We start from the raw sequence: 15,014 nt of genomic DNA on the forward strand, positions 1-15,014 counted from the left end.
TAATGGCTTAAGCTGAAGTTAAACTAAACAGCACTAATATTGCACACAGAAAAAGACAATGAAGACCCATGTATTTATATTTAAATGGATATAGCATGTTCTGAAATTATAAGTGATGCTTCCCTGTGCAAAAGTCGCCACCATTGTGAGGTGGCTCAAGTAGAAAAGGCCTTATGCAAACTGTATATGTAACTGAAAACTGAAAGCAATTTTAATGTCTAGACGTTTTACTACTGAAATGCAACTAACATTTATAATATATTTAATTAGTAATGAAAAAGGCGTCAGGTAGAACCAACTCTGTACCGTAAAGGGAGGTATTTTATATGCGGTTTCACTAAAATGTGATTATATGTAACATTTTTCTGACATTTAAGCAGGATTTAGTTATCCAACATAGTTTTATAACAAATGAGAATGTTCTATCTGAAAAGGCAGTGTCAAACAGCTGAAAATGTATTCACACCAGGTGGATAAAATAATCGATCAGGAGATTAAGTCAAACTCTTTTTATATTTCACTTTAAAAAGACACAGGACTGACTAAAATTTACTAGGGCTGGGTATCGTTAAAAAAAAATTATACTGAACTTGATACTTGAACTTCGATACCGGTTCCTGAATGATCTTTTTTTTCGATACCAATTTTATGAAATCCGTTTTAACAACATTACCTAAAAAAACTTGAAAAATTGAGTTGACTTTTTTTACACTAATATTTTGAGTCTGTAAAAAAGCACCAAATGCTGAAGTTTTCTATGTATCCTAATCATTTAACTACATGTATTCTAATGAGCTCGTTGTTTCTGTCTTATCTTAATGCATTGTTTAACAGTAAAACGGAATGAAAATTAAATTGAAATGCATTCCTTGCACACAGTCACCTCTGATAACAGATCACTCTAAATTACAAGACACATTTAGACACATGAATTTTCTGTAAAGCTGCTTTGAAACGATATGTATTGTGAAAAAATGCTATACAAATAAATCTGAACTGAATTAAATATAGGCTACTGGGGGGTGGGATAGGCTATTTGCCTCGCGCTCAGCACACACAAAGCTTGGCGCAAAGCACTGGCAAAAATAGCCTAATGGTTATGAATGTGTCGGGGAAAAAATAGCAAGGAGACATTTTAAATGTTTAATGGTCTGCTCTCATGTTTATTCTGTGCGCTGTAAAGTAAGTGCTTCATCAGATTTGTCATGTTGCTGGGGTTGTGCTGAATTTCGACTCCCTGCCAAATTATTACCCCCCTCGTAGAAGTCAGTATCTGATTGCCTAATCCTAACCCCTCCCCCACAACTAATCCAAAACTTACCAATACTAGGGGGTAATAATTTGGCGGGGGTCAGAATTCGGCACAACAAAATCTCAGGTAAATCCTTGGCAGCAATCATCTTGTCGCAAATATTGCATCGCACGCTGCTGGCAACGTAGCAGTCTGGTGAAACATAGCTACACTTTTGATGTGGGTTGGGACGCTTACACACAACAGCCTCACGTGCAAGCCATGTCACTTTGGGCAACCTCGTAAACTATTGTTTTTTCCGCCACAGCCAATCATGCTACATGCTTATTGGCTCACTGACATTGACGAGATTTACCACAAAGGTATTAAAATTTGGTATCGAAAGACAATACATGTTTCGATACTCAATAGTATCGAGGCAATTCGGTCGGAACCTAAAAAGTAAATTGTAAATAAAAGTAAATAAAATAACTGATCAGGACATTAAGTCAAACTCATTTTATATTTTACTTTAGACCTAGGACTGACTAATGGATGGACTGCTGATCATGATAAATACACATCTAAATCTGATTGCTATATAAAGCATATGCTGTAATGTTTGTATAGATGAAAACATTTAGGTCAGAGCAACAGTCACTGAATTTCAAACTTGTTCGCTTTATTTCAGTCATTGTTTGAAATCTTGATATTCAGCACAGTTCAAAGTAATAGCAATATTAGTAAACCATCAACACATCTTAGAGTAACCCCCCCCCCCCCCCAATACATATTAGTAAACCCTCCCCCAAAAAAAGAACACATTACAATACACATTTATAGGCACTCCCCATTGTATATAGATAAACACTGAACAGACAAGTGACATACCTTTAAAAAGGGTCAAATACATTGTCCGTTTGAATGTATACTTTTTCTTAGCTCCTCTTGTGGTAGTTAAGAGTAGCTGGCAGCACCGTACATTAATGTAAGCATAACATTCTTTACTAGAGCAGGGAATTGGCATGTCTTGATAGTCATTCAAATAGAAGATTTTCGAGAAGTGACTTGTACTTTCATTGCTGTGCTACACTGAAAGGTGAAGTGTGTCATTTCTGCTGCACTACACAGATTTAAAAAATATATATATATATATATTATGACGGTTTTCAAACACTCCCCCTATCTGTCACTGGACAGCAAAACAGATATCCCCACCCCAAACTGACAACATTGGTTGTGCCAATGTCACAGTGTCTGGATACTCAAACAGCAGAGAGCACCACACTTTTCAGAATAAAAATTACACATTTTACCTTTAAGCTAGAGTCTTGCTTCTTTAGTTAACCAGTTGCATGATTTGAGAAACCAGTTGTGTTTTATACAATATGCATTACTTGCTATACCAAAACCAAGGGGTTTCAATAGAAATAAGGCAGTAATTCTGGCAACAAAAGCATTCAAGTCCATCATTCTTATGAAGCAATGCTGAAGCATGGACTTCTGAGCTAGTTGGATAACTCTCTGCTCTGGCCAGAGGAGATGACACGAAGAGGATTTCAGAACATGTGCTTTGGTAATACGCAGCTGGTAATGGGATGCACTTGGGTGCTGAGGCACACCAGTGCATAATTATATCAAGGCTTAAGCAGGGAAATCGCAGTGGCTTAAGTGCAAGGGTGTACAACTACATTAACCCTACGTGAAAGTAATTATTATTTAGTTAGAAAGAAAAAAATCAGTGGTAAATTTAATAAAAGTGAGAAGTGTTCAGTGGCATTACATATATAAGCTGTAAAATTAAGCGAGAAAATTGAACAAAAAGCAGTGCATTATACACCTGTCCAGCTAATTTTATTTGGCTTTTAATGGTTTCCCCATCCCTAAAAACATGCTACTAGTTTCAAAATGAGCCTCGGAAACCATGGAAACCGTCCTGTTAGAGGTCCTTTCCATGGCATGTCTCTGGTGCTTTCTGTGGGCTCTCTTACCACACAGCAGACACCCGAAAATAAATGTGATTCTAATCATGTTGAGATTGAGGAGAAAAGCTGAGTGTTCTAGAACACTGACTCTATCCCGTGGGAACAGACTGTCCCCCCTATTGAGGATCAGAGTGCAGCACAGTTAGAGGAACAATAGATGCAAAGCACGCTCTTACACAAAAACATTACCTCTGTGGATATGGATGTTTAGTGCAGAGTGGTTTGTACTCAAAATAAGGCAGAACCAAACATTATAAAATCAGTGGCAGTTTTTTTTTTTTTAATGTACGGGGCAGCGGCTTTATCTTTCACAATAAGAGTGATAGGAATTCAGTAAAAATGATTCAGTTCTCTTCATATATTGCTATTACAGTACTTACTTTCAGGTGCCAAGTACAAGGAGATAAATGCAATCTGTTAATGATGCATCAGTGAGTTAATAAGGCACTTAAAAACTTTAAAAGCACTCCTTCATAATCTTTTACTCATGCATAAGGCAGCTAGAGAAAGGCCTTTGTTGCCTCCTTTCATATTTAAACTATTTAATGGGGAATATCAACCCAGGGACCCGAAACTTCATGAAATAAAACAACTTGCATAATATGCAACAGTAAAAACAATCTCCAACGTGTTTATAAACATTCAAGAGGATTAAAAAGTTGGCTATTAACCTTCCAGCATTTACTGAACATGTTACCTATGCACCTTCAATGCACAAATATGACTGAATTGTAAATTCAAAAACTCAAAATTCAAGTAATGGTTCAAGGTTCTCATTGGACAGTATGAAATGTTGCAGTGTAGTGGTTGTGTGTTCAATGCTAAGATCTATTCAGACGGTCACCAGCAGCAAAACAGAGGTAAACTGAGGCAAATCAGTGTTAAAGTACTTCTCAAAAACATGATGACATCTCCAAAATATACTAAAGTTTAAAAAAGTTAATACTACAGCCAAGAACTAAAGGGTGACTCTCCTAAAACTCATCGTTTCCAATACTTTAATAAAACAATTATTTCTTTTTTGCTGTTGTTGCAATAATCGAGGCTCAAGAACATTGTTCTGAGTTCTTTTTGTGACTTGGACACTTTTAACCAGCACTCTTACTGCTAGACTTTTAACCTATATGCAAAGTTAGGTGATTTCATAGATGGGGGATCAAATTGTTGATGCAAGGTGTTCATGTGGTTTTCTCCAGGGAGATCATTTCAATTTGGATCCACAAATGACAATAACATTCAATTCTTTAAAACAAGTGCCATAAAACAGTTTAGGGACAAGCTGTCCAATGCTTTGATGAGTCTGTGATGTGTGGTTTGTAGTGTCAACTAGTTCTGTACATGAACCTATGCCCTGCTCCCAACGTCACACTGTGGTTTCTCGACTGCCCTTCAAATTTGGGGCAGACATTTGCCTACGCATACGGGGTGGGGTGCAAAAATTGTTGTGGTGGCTCGGCTGCTGATTGGGTGGGTACTGCTGGTAGTTGTTGCTGGCATCAGTATTGTAATGACAGAACTGTGGATGCTGATGTTGTGGATAATTATGCTGGTTTTGGTTGTAGCGTGGCTGGTAAAAGGCCAGTTGGGGGTGAGGCGGCTTCCTGTTACCAGAATTGAGGGCCTCCGTAGAGTCCGAGGCTCGCTGGCTGCTGTTGAAGGAATTACTACGGCCTCGTTCATAGAGTTTGTGGCTTTGATTATGTCTATGACTCAGGCCCTGCTCTAGATCTTTGTTTCTACGTTGACCCATGGAACTAGGAAGAGTAGGATACGTCTGGATGGTTGGTCCCACTTGTTCTCTGGGCTCTGCGACCTCCTGGGAGTCGTCCTCCTCCTGGACCACTTCTTTGGGTACTTTCATCTCAATCACCTGTTCATCTGTTATAATGATATGAGTGCCAGGGGTCCAGGAGTTTCGATGCTTGGGGTTACTCTTGAAGGGGAAGCGCAGCTTGCGGTCTTCGGGTGGGATGAAGCGGTGGGGTCCATTTTGCCGTCGGAGCTGCTTGGAAATCTCCTGTTGCTGGAGGTTCTTGAGGCGTACCTGCTCTTGTCGCATCCACCTCATACGTCCACGTCGGAATGAAGAATCATCATCCGTCATCCTAGACACCTGCTCGTCTGACTGTTCACAGTTGGGCCTCTCCTCAGGAGATTTACCCTCGCTGGAACTGCGGGCCCTCATGGGTCCAATGCGAGTGGTTTTCTCCGGTGACTCATTGGAAATCAGCGGGATCACTTGCTCCATCTTCAACATCTTATTACGGAGAGCTTGAATCTCTTCATCCTTCATGTTGTTCTGCTTTTTTACCTCTTGCAAGATGTCTTCGAGTTTGTCAATGTGCACCTTTAGGTCATCCATGTCAGTCACGCCTCGTCCATTGGTTATGACATCTTCAATTCGTTCATCCCCAACTCCTACAGTGTCCCAAACATCTCGAGCTACTGCTCTCCAAGAATCTCGTTCGTTCGGGTCTTTCTTGTTGTAGGTGGCACAAAGCTCCTTCATTTTTACTATGGCTAGAGCCTCAATCTCTTGACGGGTGTGACGGAAATCATTCAGTGCCACCTCGTAGCAAATTTCTTTGACTGCCTGGATCTTCAGATCAGAGATGGTCACCCATTTGGAGTCCTTTGTAAGACGACGACGCTGAGGGATCTGGTACATTTTGATAGGCTCTCGTCTTTTACCGCTGCTGGGTAAGCCACACTTTTTGACTATGGTTTGGAGCTTGCTGGGAGGAAGTTTCTCCCGTAGAGAAGTGATGAGTCTCCAGCTCTCCTCGCATGACCTCTTATCAGAGTCATCACCACTATCAGAGTCTCCATCCTTAAGAGAACAAAACAGGAAACAAACCAAAGAGTGCGAAAAACAAAATGGGAAAATTAAAATGGGGTATCGAAAATAAAAGGAATGTTTTCTGTAAAGAATGGACAGTGTTGTGATATGCAAAAGGGGAACAGCTAAATGGGTGCAGAGAAATTTACAACTTAATTCATTAAGCTGAGAGAACTTATCAACCTACTTGACGATTTCTAACTAACACAATCATTAAACTGCAAGACAAAGTGCTTTTTTGTAGACTGCAAGTTGACAACAGATATGAATATTTTTAGAATTACTTGCAGAAGCATTTGACTCAAGCTTTCTGAGAATGGTGTGCCACTGTTATTTTTTAGAAGTACAGTGTGCAGATACAAATTCAAGTCACAGTTATTCCCAAGTTGCATATCACTATATAAAAATCAAATGCAAGGCATGACTGTCATGATTATGAGAAAAATGTCAACAAAAAGGAATAGATGTTGTGTGATCTGTTTTTTTGTTTGTTTGTTTTTTTGCGCTGGTTTTTCTTTTTGTCAAGTTAGAATTTATGTAATCCTCTTCAATTAGAGCTCTTGATAGTTGCACCCCAAACATGCTTCAGTGGCATGCAGCAAAGCCAGATGAGTTTTGTTTCATTCCCTCATATGAAGTCCTTGATAGAGAAGATTTGGTTTTAGAGTTTTTCTAGCTCTAGCGGTTGGTTAGACTCTTGCGTGTTTATTACAGGTCAGTACAGAGAAGGAAAAAGAGAAAGGACAGGCTCGGAGGAAGTTAAAAGCATAGATTTCATCCACTACAGTTAAGAGGTTAGTTGAGAGAAAATGCAGTTTCTCATTTTTACAGGTCAAGTAAAACAAAGACAATACAAAAATCACAGTCAAATAACAGAGGAGGCAGCTGGCGACCATGTAATCGTGATTGTGTAATCAGTGCAGTGTGGGATATCTGTGTCATTCTGTATATAAGATTATATGGATGAGACCATCAGAGCATTGGAGAGCTTGTCATCATTAAGACCCCCAACATGGATAGCTGTGTTATAGCATGCCCTCTGTGTCTGGCCAGACACAGACGTGTAGAACTCAAGGCTACAGATGTAATGAGAAACCACATTGTCACTAGCCTTCATCAACTACAGCAGAAATCTTGGGTTATGGCAACAATGCATTGGAAACATCAGCAATTGCATTGAGAAAACCAACAAACTCAGACAAAACTAAATCTATTTTGGTAAATCAAATGCTGACTCAAGCTCGAACAGCTTAAAAACACTGCCCAGCAAACAAATACTAAATGAGGTACTAAGTACCCTGTAAATTAATCTGTTAAACATGCTACAAAAAAAAACATGCAAAAGCAGCATATATAATAAACCAAAGAAAGGGTTGTTTTTTTTTTTACACCAATTTAACTTAAAGACCCAATGAAAAGGCTCGAAATGCATAGTTTGATGTCAACTCTATGGTGGCAAGGACTTCAGACAAATCATTTATTTTCTCTTTGATTTCATGGGGTCTTTAACTGGTGCATGGCAAACCAATGCCTTTTATAACAAATTAAACTAATAAAATACTAAATACTAATTAAAAGCCAAATTGGTATTCTTCTGTTGATGACGTTTTGCAAAGTTACATCTCAAATCTATGAGAGAGAAGTGAATTTTTGAATAAGAAATTCTTGCTGTATCAAACTGAATATGTAAATCAGTCCATATCAGCAATGGGCCATCTGCTATCTCAATCCAGACAGAGTGGATTCAGTTACCATGCAAAGAGGTTCAGCCATGCACTGGGAAAAGTGTTTCTCTCTCACACACATACACACAAAAGTCTCAAGTTGTCAGAGCTAAGAGTGCAGAATTAGTGCTGTTTGGACTTCAGCAGAGCAAGTAGAAAAGTAGGGGCCCGTTTTACTCGGTTCATCAAATAGCACATCTCTCCCCACAGTCTAAAGAAAGTTCCTGACAAAATTTGGAAGGAAAATAAAGGTCTAATTGGAATGAAAGTAAGGGTTCTCTGATAAACAACAGAAGAAACAAGAATTATCAAAGAGATTCAGCCTTACCAGTCTCTGTTGCTCAAGTAGCTGGTCCGCTTCCTCCTTCTCTTTTTTGTACAGGATCTCCATTTCTGTAAGCCTGATATAATACAGTGCAAGACCACTGCATCAAAAAGCTGCTCTTTCTTATGCTCAGTGCATTTCCTTTCCGCAACATAATCCTAAAAATCCTTCTTACAATAATCCAATTCATATGTGCTCACATTCCATGCCAAGAGCTTAAACTTCACAAAATGTAGATTTTGTCTTCTGTAGCTGCTGGGTGGCCCCCGGCTTTGGTTGGCTAGATCCAACCCTAAACTATGCATAAGCTGGAACCCACACTTCCCTCAAAGGAATTTTGCGAGCTTGAATACAAGTTCAATCGACAGCAAATTATTTCAACTCATCTTTAATTTAATATACTACATATTACAGTAAGGCACTTACAATGGAAGTACAAGGGCAAGGCAATAAACATTCAAAATGTGTTTCCATACATGTGTTAACTAGAAACTAGAATGAATGTTTAGTATTTGCTATTACTTACTAACTTTTTGTCTGTGTATTTTCATTGTAAGTGCCTGAAGGGTTGAGTCAAAATTATTTCATATAACCAATATAATTCTTAATTCTCAACTTGGAGTTGTCTTTAATAACATCCCATGATTATTATTGCTTACGTACCTCTTCTCCATCTCTTGCTTCATGTCGATACCCTGTTTCTCCAGCAGTTCTCTTTGGGCAAAGGTCCAGTCCACTGGCTCTACGGGGGTCTCCGCTGTCGGGGTCTTCTCACGCTCAGCGCGGGCCTGCTCAGGGTGGTTAAACCGGAAAACGTGGTTCTTTCCCATGATAATGCGGTTACCTGAGGAATGAGCAAGTATGTACACACTGAAACAATAATGGCCTATAAACTAATTTTGTGCATGTATTAGCCACCTTTTTCAAATTGAATGTGCAAGGCTTTCAGTGTTAGCCACTTCTAGTTATTTGAGCAGCATAAAAACAGTTCGTTCTGCTGCTTGATGTTGCAAATTGGTATTTGCTATCAGATTATTTTAATGTATTATCATAATCATAAACACACTAGTTTCAACGTTTTCACTGCATTTTGTTATTATTCTAGTTATTTACTTACAGTGGCTAATAAACTTGCACATTCACAAATAATTAAAAAACATTTTCACATTAGTTTTCATATGACTACAAACAATCAGATTAAACCAGAGCTTAAGAGCTGTACTGTGCAGGGCTGCAGGCAACAGTCAGTGGCTCACCTGAGCGCAGCTGGACTGCAGAATTCACACGTTTTCCATTCACATACGTTTCAGATCCCTCACATGGCTCCAAAGTGACAATCACTGTAGGAACAGAAGACAATTCACTACCTTCAGGAGCAATTTCAGATTTTCATTGAGTAAAAGCATAATAAACAAAGTACTCAGATATACAGGAGAGGAAATAATCTTTGACAGAAGTTAATTTGCACTGAGTATGTAAAAGTGTTTTACTGTTGGCATGTGAATTGAACACAGATAAATGAATCTAAAGATGTAAGTGAACACTTACCATTTCCATTGCCATTCCTCTCACTGCGGAAGATACAGTGCTCCTCCTTGATGTGCGCTCCGCTCAGAACGATATCCTGTCTTCTTTCTGCGTCTGCCTGGCCCACCCTGTCAAAACAAAGACATTCATTTTAATTACCACAGGGATACTCCAACATTACATTACAGCATTGTAACAAGGTGCGATGCAACAAGTTTTTAGCGACAAGTAAATAGCCTCACAGTAAACATGAAACTGCTGCACGATGTGACACATTTCTAGTCAATTAAAACATTGTATGTTTAATGTACAGGATTTTGGAACAATGAGATTCCCTCTCAAAAAAGTATTCTATATAAATTTAAAATATTGTTTGTCACTGAGTAGCCTGCCCACTGTGAGATAGATAGATTTTGCATGTATAAGAACGTGATCATATAAATGTAACGCTAGCCAAAGGATTACGGAAAAAACGGATGCTGAGATAATTGCGTTAAATATTTTTAACGCGGTGATCTGAAAAAAATGTAGCGCATGCATTAACGTTGACAGCACTTATTCATATATACTGTGTGTGTGTGTGTGTGTTTGTGTGTGTGTGTGTGTGTGTGTGTGTGTGTGTGTGTACATGTGTGTTTATACAACTGGAGAAGTACACGAACTCATGAGAAAATCCTAACATCAAAAGCAGTAAACAACATTGTGTCTTTTGTAGGACCCTCGACTGGTTGGATATGTAGCAATCATAAGATGCCTCAGTGCAACATCCAGACAGCTAAGAAACTTCTGACAGTTATGGAAGTGATTTCATACCTTGTTATTCCATCTTTGATATAATAGAGCAGACATTCTGACATCAAAGGATCCTCATTCAGGTTCACTAGGTGAGGGGTCTGTAGGGAAACGGGGTCAATGAGAATGGCAGACAGGTCAAACAGACAGGAGTGCCTGATGTCACTACAGCTACAATTACATTCACAGGCCAATTAAACAGTGAAATAATGAGATTAAATGCCATCTTAATAATTATAATTAATCAGAAAGTCATACAATTTGGCTTTTTCAAAGGCTGATAATATACTACATTAGCCTCTATGAACTAAATAACTAAAAACTACTGCACAACATTATCTACTGCTATACAACCAACCTTTTGGGGTGAAAACACCCCATTAAAGTCAGTATAGAGTTCACATGGCCTTTCAACGAAAAGCTATTGGATAGCCAAAATGACAGAGAGATGTCATAGAGGGAGAAAAGGAGAGAAATTGAATGAAAACATGAATAAGTAGACAAATAAAAAATAACAGAGGCATTGTTCTAGAGGCAGGCTAACTGTGTTGATGTGTTTCAGGGAGGAACACTAGAAAGACAATGAGATTGTGGTAAACGGTGCTTTCTGGAAGAACTTTTTGCAAGTGAAAACATCCGGTCTAACTTTAAATCAATAACAGCTCTGAAGTATTCGACTACCAAATCCGAAAACCAAAAACCTTTTGTCCCATTTATGAAAAGAACTGATTTGATTAGACTCATGAGAGTCATTTGTTCTTGAAAACACTACAGCATGCTGATGGATGTACATCCATTTCTATTTCCTACGGTCACTAAAATTAAGTGTGATGTGGGAAAATATAAACTATTCAGTAATCCACAATTATGGCTTGCTACAGGAACTCAGTAGGCTACAGTAGGGATTTCACAGATATAAAATGGGGGAAAAAAGTTAACATAAAAAAAAACATGAATTCTACAAACCTGATTAGAAGAATAAACACTAAAGTCTTCAATAGACAGTGACGTTGGTCCATCAGGACCAAACTAATAGGATTCCATTGCAAGAGGCAAGCAAAAACAAAAGATAAAAGAAAAAAAAGAATGGAAGGAGACTGATGGATGATGAAATACGAAGAAAGAAAGGCCCAGACATGAGGATATGAGAAGGAGCTGACTGGTGCAGACAGTAATGGTGATTCATGATAAGGAGTTCATGTGTTGTACCTTTTTAGGAGAGAAGACACCCAGGGTTCCCCCATCCTCCCGTATGGCCACTCCCATCTCTGCCAGCAGCGCCTCTCTGAGGGGAGGGCAGGAAAACATCACAGACATTACAAATCAACACATTTTTATAACCTTTTTAGTTAGCAACAAAGACATCTGGAACATGTACCATTAATATTTGAATGCATATGTTAGTGTTGAGGTCAGTGTGCGAGTTGACAGCTACTTGAGTCTGGTACAGACTCACACCAGCTGAGCACGCGGGCACATAGCAGACACTCCTCACGGGCTTAAAGGGTATGGGCACAGGGACAATAGGAAGGGAGCCAGATGGCACCCAAGCCCTCACTGACCTCTCCATACGGATGGCCTCAGTCTTCCTCAGCTTCTCCTCCCAGGTCTCATTCAGCTCGGCTATGATCTTCTCCGACTCCTACAGGACAGCAGACAAAGAAGGTCAGCATATTTTAAAGGATCATTTGCAAGTTTATGCTGGGAGGTAAAAGACAGGGTCTGAAATGGCTAAATATTGCTGGCATGAAAATATCTTTTTAATGTTTTTGAAAGAAGTATTCTATGATCACCAAGGCTACATTTATTATAAAAAATACAGTAAAATAGTAATATTGGAAATATTAGTACACTTTTAAATAATAGCTTTCTATTTAAAAAAATCAATTTATTTCTGTGATGTCAAAGCTGAATTTTCAGCAGCGATTACTCCAGTCTTCAGTGTCACATGATCCTTTAGAAATCATTCTAATACTAAACTGATTTGGTGTTCAAGAAACAATTGTTTTTATTATATTTAAATATTGCATAATACTTTTATTTATTAATCATAGTTAATATTAATCTCAACATATACTAAAACATTATTAAAATCTAAAGTTGTATCTATTAACATTAGGTAATGCACTGTGAACTAAAATGAACATTATTATTAACTAAGGTTAATAAATGCTGCACAAATATATTGATCATTGTTAGTTTATGTTAGTTAATGCATTAACTGATATTAACAAATGAGACCTTATTGTAAAGTGTTACGTTTTTTTTTTCTATGTATATAATTTATATCATCTATAATTATTTAATATATAATCTATAATTAGCACCAGGTCACCATTTCCACACATTTGCCATTATGACCTGTCTGACCTGTGCGTAATACTAAGAAGCTTAAAGCTTATTCTGCTATTCAGCGCCGTGAGCACATGTTGCTGTGTTGTTAAATCAGACATAAGATGTGGGAAGGCCATCAATTTCAGGGTCCTATGGCTAAAAGGGAAAATCTAGGCAATAAGTCTGTGGCCAAAGGGTCAAGAGCAGTAAAGACAGTTAAATACGGGAAGCCCAACTACACACATTTTTATTCTATTGTGTCTGTCCCTTATTGTCCTTGGCTGGAAGGAAGACAAGAACCATCTGGCCTGAGGTACAGGAAGCTCCCCTAGATCCTTCCTAAAGGGTTAACACCCCTGCCATCTGTTCAGAAAGTAACACTGTGGCTTCTTCAAACCTGTGATCTGATGCTTCTAAGAAACCCAGATCACTACAGAGGACTAGGAAAACTGGACTATCATTATATTAGATCTGCATATACACTACAGATCATAAGTTTGGAATAATTACGATTTTTTGTTTTTGAAAGAAGTCTCACCAAGGCTGCATTACTTGATCAGAAATTAAGTAAAACCGTAATATTGTGAAATATATAATTTATTAGAATAAAAAAGTGATTTTAAATTGTAACATTTTAAAACGTATTCCTGTGTTGAAAAAGCTACATTTTCAGCAGTCATTGTCTCAGAAATCATTTTCAGAAGTCATTCTAATATTTCACAACAGAACTGTTTTCACTGTATTTTTATCAAGGGCTTTAAAAAAAATCATAAATATTCCAAAATTATGTACATTTCAAGTAATGGGTCGTATGCAGGGCACATCACAGACATCATGAAGTGATGAGCTCCAAACTGACTTCTATCTGATTATGTTAATGATTGAGGGCAAGGATGCTCTCACTTTTTATTATAGATCAATATTTTTGGCTAATACAAAAGAACAGGTCTATTTCTGTCTGAGTTCCTGACGAACTGCGTCGGAGGTTGACGTCACTATTGCGAGCCACTTGCCGTAACCATGGAAACTATTGCCTGGAAGCTGTAGCCACGTATACTTTCCCTCTCTTTTCCTCCCTTACTGTCTCGCACATTCACAGAGTCTCAGTGAATGGTTTCAAACCACTTGTGGGTGGGAAAGTATGACAAGACAATCTTTTCACTCCCTGAAATAATATAATATAATATAATATAATATAATATAATATAATATAATATAATATAATATAATATAATATAATATAATATAAAGTAGTAATAATAATATACTAATAATAATAATAATAATACAGAGTAGTTTTGTTTTACATGTAATCTTAATCTACATCTCATCTTTTTTTATATATTTAATATTGATATTAATATTTATCTTTTTATATATTTAATATTTAGATTAATATTTAACTTTTTAAATAAAATTTTAATGGAGACATATTATGCAAAATTCATTTTTACATGGTGTTTGAACATAAATGTGTGTCGGCAGTGTGTGTTCACAACCACCCTATAATGATTAAAAAAATCCACCCACTCCTTTTTTTTTTTTTTTTAAATCACCATTATAAATCATACGGTAATTAGTGTCTTAGAACAAGCGAATTTGGTTCACAGAATCTGGGCAAAGTGACGTCACTTAGTACAGGCCCCACCCACGACTGCTGACGGACTCTTCCGTATTAGCATAGTTTCCGCCCTGAGCGAGTTGTACACTGTCCGCCATTTTCTCCAGGCCGGAGCAGCTGTAGCGACAATAATGTCTCGTAAGCAACTCAGGTGTTTTTTTGTTGGATGTACAGTGAGGAAAATAAGTATTTGAACACCCTGCTTTTATCCAAGTTCTCCCACTTGGAAATCATGGAGGGGTCTGAAATTGTCATCGTAGGTGCATGTCCACTGTGAGAGACATAATCTAAAAAAATCCAGAAATCAAAATATATGATTTTTTAACTATTTATTTGTATGATACAGCTGCAAATAAGTATTTGAACACCTGAGAAAATCAATGTTAATATTTGGTACAGTAGCCTTTGTTTGCAATTACAGAGGTCAAACGTTTCCTGTAGTTTTTCACCAGGTTTGCACACACTGCAGGAGGGATTTTGGCCCACTCCTCCACACAGATCTTCTCTAGATCAGTCAGGTTTCTGGGCTGTCGCTGAGAAACACAGAGTTTGAGCTCCCTCCAAAGATTCTCTATTGGGTTTAGGTCTGGAGACTGGCTAGGCCACGCCAGAACCTTGATATGCTTCTTACAGAGC

The 15,014-nt window shown here is 38.0% G+C and overlaps 1 protein-coding gene across 10 annotated transcripts in view; it reads right to left on the reverse strand.

The window, feature by feature from the left end:
- The window catches only part of kif1b (kinesin family member 1B), a 77,948-nt gene that overhangs the window by 25,458 nt on the left and 37,476 nt on the right, over positions 1-15,014 (reverse strand). For 9 of the 10 annotated variants that reach the window (XM_084099604.1, XM_084099602.1, XM_084099600.1 and 6 more), the window contains 7 exons: positions 11,986-12,065; positions 11,633-11,708; positions 10,445-10,524; positions 9,653-9,759; positions 9,361-9,444; positions 8,768-8,948; positions 8,108-8,180 (listed from right to left, as the gene is read on the reverse strand). In XM_084099604.1, coding sequence (XP_083955730.1) covers positions 8,108-8,180; positions 8,768-8,948; positions 9,361-9,444; positions 9,653-9,759; positions 10,445-10,524; positions 11,633-11,708; positions 11,986-12,065 — 681 coding nt within the window. Of the gene's footprint in view, positions 1-1,898; positions 6,047-8,107; positions 8,181-8,767; positions 8,949-9,360; positions 9,445-9,652; positions 9,760-10,444; positions 10,525-11,632; positions 11,709-11,985; positions 12,066-15,014 lie in introns of those variants that run through there. The other variant, XM_084099597.1, reaches the window with a different exon arrangement.

The sequence above is a fragment of the Abramis brama genome, assembly GCF_963993115.1.
Source record: "Abramis brama genome assembly, chromosome: 22".
In the NCBI taxonomy this organism is placed as follows: Eukaryota; Metazoa; Chordata; class Actinopteri; order Cypriniformes; family Leuciscidae; genus Abramis; species Abramis brama.